This window comes from Pteropus vampyrus, unplaced genomic scaffold (genome assembly GCF_000151845.1).
Source record: "Pteropus vampyrus isolate Shadow unplaced genomic scaffold, Pvam_2.0 Scaffold28, whole genome shotgun sequence".
NCBI classification, from domain to species: domain Eukaryota; kingdom Metazoa; phylum Chordata; class Mammalia; order Chiroptera; family Pteropodidae; genus Pteropus; species Pteropus vampyrus.
Window position 1 is genome coordinate 8784665 of NW_011888809.1, and position 7308 is coordinate 8791972.

At 38.4% G+C, this 7308-nt stretch overlaps 1 protein-coding gene across 1 annotated transcript in view; it reads left to right on the plus strand.

The window, feature by feature from the left end:
- NBAS (neuroblastoma amplified sequence) overlaps nucleotides 1-7308 on the plus strand; it is a 267834-nt gene that overhangs the window by 37598 nt on the left and 222928 nt on the right. Inside the window, 1 exon segment of the mRNA XM_023528505.1 lies at nucleotides 5774-5912. Within this exon segment, the coding sequence (XP_023384273.1) occupies nucleotides 5774-5912 (139 nt within the window).

The following is a 7308-nucleotide window of genomic DNA, read 5'->3' on the forward strand; positions in this document are numbered from 1 at the left end:
CGTGATACCTTTGATTTCTAGACCTATGGTTTTCCTATTTTCCACAAAATTTCGAAGTAAAAGATTATTGGGAAAGTTAATGCCCGCCCCCCGTCGTTTTTGTTAAGGAGAAAGAAATAAAGCTTTAACTCCCATACATCATAGTGTAGAGAATTTAATTTCTACTATGGAAATTCTGCTTTGCTTTATATCTTTATCGAATAATTTTAAAACAGTTATTTGCTTGAAAATGTGATTCTTAATGTAAGCTCTTAAGAGCCAGATTCTCTGCACGGTTAAGGAGGTACTGGTTAACGCTGCGTACAGATATTCTGGGTGGAAGAGCTCACTGCAATGGAAAATAACAGTAATGACATAAATTATTTTCTATAGTATTGTCTGTTTCTGGACTTAATTTCTGCAAAAATTTAATATTCCTTTTAGTAGTAAATCACAGAATGCTTAAGATATAACTAACCATTAAAGTATAAACAGTGTCAAAATGTCACAAAGCAGATTATGTACATAATTTGGGATACTGTATCTCGATGTTCCTCTAAGTTAAAAAAAGAGAGAAAAGTACAGGACTAATGTGATGAGCATCGAAGTAGCTACTTCCCAGACTTGGCAAATATTAAGATTGCCTTTTTTACGTTAGATGTGTGTATGTATATGTACGCACAAACATATCAATAAAAGAGATGATTATACAAACAAAATTTCCTCCTTTCATTCCTTTGTCCCACTTTTTCCCTTTCTAGAAACAATTGCTCTCATGATTTCGGTGTGCGACCTTCCAAGATATATTTATATATTTGTTCTTTACATTGCGTAAGTTTCCGTGAACAATTTATCGAAGTTATTTACTCATGCCTTTTATACATTTAAAGTATTTCTAATTTTCCTGCATTATAGTGATGCACAATATATTCTTTTACCAAGAGATAAATATACCTGTGTAAGAATGTGTGTAGAACATAGTTTGCGAGCTTGTTCGGCACGTGCATTTATTAGGCATTGTCATGTCATGTTATTCTCCAAAACGATTGCTCTGGTCTTACATGTGGTTCATGAGAGTTACTGTGGATTTCTCCTCTTGTGACTTGCTAATTTGTTGTCCATTTGTATTTTGGGCTGATTGCGAGACATCTTTATAGATCCTAGCTGCTAATACTCTGTTAATTTTATATGTTGTAACCTCTCCTGGTGTGTAGCTCGTCTTCTCACGTAATGGATAGAAGATTTGGATTTTAATGTGGTCCAATTCAAAGGAGAATGACTTAATGATACTAGGGGAGGAAAGTGTATATAGGTCAAGGTGCCAACTCATGAAAAGAAAGATCTCCATGCTTCACATCTTACTGCTGAAGTCTAGCAAGAGTGAGGACGGGCAGGGGCGAGCGGGGTCTCCATAGCCTTGTTCACTCTGTGCTGCTTAAGGAGAAAGTTGGAGCTTTAACTTTAACTCAGTCATTCAGGAAACATTTGTTGGGGATACTGTGCTGGGCCTCACTTCTCTCTTTCCCATTGACAATTTTCATTTAAATTACGTGGTTTTACCCTTGGAACTTACTCCTCTTCCCACCCTTTGGCTAGAGTTGCCCAGGAAGCCCATTCTAGCACAGTGATCATGATGGATGATGGAGAAGATTTATTTACCAGGCCAGGCATCCCCTCCCGCTCCCCCTCTCCTTCTCCTCTCTTTCTTTTCTTTTTCGTAATCACTTGTAGATTAGCCCTAGTCAACAAGTGAGTCCTGTAAAACAGTGAAGTAATGGACCAAATTAGCATCTTGAATTGAGGTTGGTACCCCTTGGCACATATAACCGAAGGTAACTCTTCAGTGGACGTGGACTGAGTTAGCATGCCTTGTTCATCTCTGTGTGCTCGGTGCCCTGCACATTGCTTGGCACATGATAGCTGCCATTTACACGTTTTGTGAACAGGTAGATGAAGTCTGCCAGTTGCTTCTTTTAAACACACGTAAGCACACATGCCCACTTGCATTCCTGTAGCTGGAGCCTCAGCGTCCCGAGTTGCCGTACCGTTTGTTGGAAGTAGTACATGATTAGTCCCGTCATTCTGCCTTTTCTCCACTTGTTCTTTAGTCTGCTGCGAATTGGAAGAAAGGCTGTTTGGAAGCAGATATTGAATCGCTTTTGTTCTTAATGAATTGCTTTTGTTCTTAATGGAGCTTATCATATCGCAGCCAGCTTGATCTATGCATGGCCATGATGTTGGTCAGATTTTCAGAGGGAGGAAGTGTTTTCTAGTATCAAGACCAGAAGATATTAAATCTGAAATCTCAGCTCTGTTTTCTTCAGTAGTCAGGCAATTAAAATTTTATATGTATATTTTTTTAAGCTGAAAATTAGATATGACATCTCCATGTCCCTCCTTGATATGGTAATGCATTTAAGTGATAACGCTCAATCTCTTGAGAGAAGAATTTTACTGTTAGTATAAACATATATGTTGCACATTCATCAGACAAAAATTATTTTTGTTATTGAGGTCTGCTTTCTCTTGGCCTTTTGGGGATTTGATGAGTTCTCAGTGTTTATTATAATTACAGGTTACTGATTTTTAAAGACAGGTTTTATGAGTCCCGTATTTTCTATTTGATTAAACATTGATTACATTTGCAAATGTAGATATTCAAAATTACCTGTTTTGTTTCTATTTAGAGGAGTTTTTCTTGACAAATTGACTTTTGCAAAACGTTTTCTTTAAGAAAAATTGGAAGCACGTTCATAGAGTAGTGTACTGACGTCGTTGTCTCCGTCATTAGTTGACGATCAGCTGATGGCCAGTCTGGCGTCATCTGTGTCCCTAGTCATTCCTCCACTGACCTTCTTCTCGATTATTTTGAAGTAGATCCTGGAAAGCATATTATTTCTTTAAGTATTTCAGTTTTACTTCTAAAAAATAAGGACTCTAAAAATAAACACAAACATGATACTGTTATCATAGCAAAGGTCATTAACAATAATTTGTTAATATCATCAAACATCCAGACAGTGTTCTTTTTTAATTCATTGATCTACTCTGTTTTCTCTCTCTCTTTTGCTGGGAGGGAGAGGGAGGGAGAGAGGGAGACTTCTGAAGACCAGGTCATTTATTCTGTAGTTTCTTACTGTCTAGATTTCCCATTGTTTAGATTATAGTGTTGTTTATTAAAATATTCTTCTTTTGTCAACTGTATTTTCTTCGAATTGGTAGTTAGATTCACAGGAATAATGTGATTTTATCTGCTCTGGATATACCTTTTTTTGGGGGGGTATTATTTTAGTGTAAAAGTATCATTTGAACAGAATGGTTGTTCTAGGCAAGTAATACTCATACTACTAGCTTGACTTTGGACCTGAATCTCTTTTGCCCTGGCGAATAGGGTTAATCAGCTGTTAGCTCTGAGGGTTGGCCAAGGGTAGAAACAGCCCTGTGGGTTGCTTCGGGCCGTCTTCTCAAAATTTGTTGTTTCTAATTTGCTGTGATGTAAACTTGTTAGAGTCATTTGTAAAAGCAATAGGAAGAAGGCTTTGAGTGACGGCTCAGTTTGTGCAGCTGTGAATAAAGCTCATTTATATTTATGAATTTTGAGATTTTGAGTGGGGCTGAGCCCGTGGTTATACCTAGAAGGATTTTATGCAGTTTTGCATGTTTTATATCTGAGAATATATGGTAGAGATGAGTTTCTTTTTTCTTTTCAACTGGTCTCTGTTAGCTTAGCTCAGAAATAGGTGATAGAAAGAGCATGTTCCAGTGAGAAGAGAGCATCTGGGGGCAGTGGAGTCCGCCAGAGCATCCGAGGTCCAGGGCTGGGAAGAAGCGAGGTGTGTAGTAGTTGGACATGTTTTCTCTGACAGATTGCTGCAAACTTCGTGGCTTAAAACAAGGTTAATATCCTACTGTTGGGGAGGAGAGAAGTCCGAAGAGGGGCCTGCCTTCCCTTTTGCTTTTAAGGACCCTGTGGTTATGTTGGGCCATCCACATAATCCAGAGTCGTCTCCCTGACTTAAGGTCACGTGTTAGGCATCTTAAATCTCCGTAACGTGACATGTTCCTAAGTTCCAGGACCAGAGCATGGACATCTTTCGGGGGCCATTATTTTGCCCATCTCACAAGCCGAGTAGAATTGAGAGGACAGGAGTTGCTTCCTGTGCTAATATAACTTTTTTTTTTTTTTTTTACTTCCCTTGAGTTTACACTTCCACTGGTCTTGAAGACGCAGTATTGAGAGCTCATGGTGTTACGTCATGAGGTACTTATATTTATAATGACATAACTCTAAAAGTTAACGTTGGTTAACATAACCATTTAACAGTCAGTCTTTTCCTATGCCAACTCTAAGGAACTTTATGAAGTGTTTTCTTTCACCTTTCAATTTTGTGAAGAAACTAAAATTGTTTAAGTTTTGGTTTTTCTCTGAGCATGGCCTGGAAAAAGGTAAATAATTAGTACGATGACGCTCATCCTCTTTTTGACAAAATGGGAGGCTAGTGATGACAGATATTGCGTCTGTTGTGATGACAGATACTGCTTATGTTTTGATGTAAAGGGAGCTCGATACTGTTTTGTCATCTGGGACAGCGGTGGATCGCGCCGGGAGCATAAAGAGGACCTGACCCCAGAAACCTCTGTTTTAAGTCTTTTTCTGGCTCTTGGGCAGCAGGGGTTTCCTAAGCATAAGGGGGAGGACTTTTTAAAAAACAGAGACTTGGCGAAGTCTGTGGCTTCTCCCTGCTGTTCCTCTTGCCGTTAGGGACAGCCGCCGTTCACTAGGAATTGTCACGCTCCCTTTAACGTATCGAAACTTTCACTGTCACACTGTTTTCTTTTCTAGACAGATAATTATGTTATCTGTTATACAGTTTCCTGCCAGGTTTACTGACATAACTTAAAACATCATGACTGTTTCCGGTGACCTTAGTTAATAAAACTATATTTTTTTGAACATTACTAAGAGAGTAGATCTTAAGAGTTCTCATCACAAGAAAAAAATTTGTAACTCTGGTGACGGATGTTAACTACATTCACTGTGATCATTTCACAAATATACAAATCAATTTTGAATCAGTAGGTTGTCCACCTGAAACTAGTACGATGTCATGTGCCATTATACCTCAATAAAAAAATCATGACCGTTTGGGCTCCCTTATTAATAAGCAGCTTAATCTATATAGTGGCCGTATAGTCTTTTAATTGTTAGCACATGGTAGGCTCTTCTCCCTGTTGGTAATTGGTCTCTAACTGCTAACGAAGTGTGACAAACAGAAAAGTGAGCCAGTCATAAGGGACAGCTAGACTCCTAAACAGTCTTGTCCCAGAATAGTTATTACTGTGCAGCTCTGTCCCGTCTGCCGCAGCCCCAGCTGTCATTTCTTTCTGACATCTGTAGTTGCGCCCTGGTTGTATCCGATGCATCGCTGTAATGAATACATATGTACCTGGTGAGATACACGTCTGTTTATTAAAGGTTATTGGTGTTAATAAAGTTTCTTTGATATTCAGTGGCCAACCTTTAAGACATTTTTTCTCTTTTCTAAATTCCCATCTGGGTTTCAGGTGCTTGAATGTTTAAGACTTACCTCTGCTTAAGTGAAGGTGAAATTATAATTGAAAAAAATTTTATTTTTTGTTGTTTCTTCTAAAATTTTTACCTTCTAGGTTTAGAATATAATAAATCTACATTAGTTTTCCTTGTGAAGGTAATTATTTCTGCTCTCTTTGTTTTGATGTTGTCTTGTTCATATTAGCAATTTATCAATTCTTTTTTTTTTTCTCTCCTTTTTAGACTTTTACTGGTTGGTGGGTGTGAAACGGCTGGAGTGGGCATATCAAAAGCTTCCAGCTGTGGCCTTTCTGCCTGGCGAGTTCTTTCAGGGTCACCTTATTACAAGCAGGTGACTAATGGTGGAGACACGGTCACTGCAGTAAGTATTAGTTGTGGCGTTTCACATGATATCTGTGTGAATTTCAGAGGAGGAAATAATTTGTCTTGAATGAGGAAAGTGATTTAATGCTAGTGAAATGTTAGTATTTCTTTCAAATATCAAATTTATCCGAAACATATTGTATTTAACTTGGTCTCATTATTAGAAAAACAAACCACCTAACAATAGTCCTGTAACTCGCATTTGCTTACTTAGACATTAACATTGATTAAGCACTTTTTCGTGCTGGCAGCTGTTCTGAGCGCTGTTAGCTTTATGAGCACATTCGATGCTCAGTAACCCTTTCAGCTGGGTATCGTTACTCACCCCAGTCTATGAGGAAAGTGAAGTGTGGGTCACCCAGCTCGCAAGCTGCAGAGTTAGAGTTCGAACTCTGGCAGAAGTTCCCCTGTTCTTAGCGACCATGCTGCACTTCCTCCCACTTTGTTTCATTTGTATACGGACTGTTCATCCAACCATCTATTCGTCCGTTCTAAATTTAAGGCTCTGTTTTGTGTCAGGCGCTCCTTTATGCTGTAATAGTCAACATAGGCTAGGCATGATGTGCTAAAAACAGTCATATAAGCAAAATGGAAAATCTAACATTTCTGTGGGTTACAATTTAAAATGTACTCCTTATTTGTGGCAGAGCCTGCTGTTGGTACTGCGACTCCCCTGGGTAGCTGGTTCCAGGTGATGGTTAAAGGACCTGTGGGGCTGGCCTCCTGTGGTTCCACTATCTCTAATTATGGCTTTAGGAGGGGAAGGGAGGGCTGAAAGGTAGAACTTTTTTTTACTGTTTTAAACCACAACTGCTATCACTTCTGCTCACAGTTCATTTATAGTTAACTAATCATGTGGCCTCACTTACCTTCAAGGGGCCTGCAAGCAGTTTTCTGTGTGTCCAGAAAGGCAAGAAAAACTAGGTATTAGTGAACAATAATTGTGTCTACCATGTTGGCTACCTGGTGATGTTGTACATCTTGGTTATTTGTGTAAACTGTGTGAAAGCAAACACTTGATCAAAATTACGCACCCTGTACTTAGCACATTGCCTGATGTGTGGTGGGCGCCCAGGTATTTTTTGAGTGAGGGAAGAAACCAACAAATTAAAGTGAAACACGACATAAGTGAGTGTGTTATGCTGTTTCTTCCTGTAATGACTGTATTCGTCCCATTATTTTCTGTCTTAAAATATATTGATTTCAGAATAATCCTCTAAAACCAAGAATGGTTAAAGGTTTTATGTTGAAAACAAACTGATGAAGAAGTACTTTTGAAAAGAAATCTTTAGCAATTACAGTAAGCTTTCATTAATTTTTACTTTAGGTTTTAGCATATACTGAAATATGTAACTGAATTTAACCCAACAAAGTGGTAGTTTATTTATTTATTT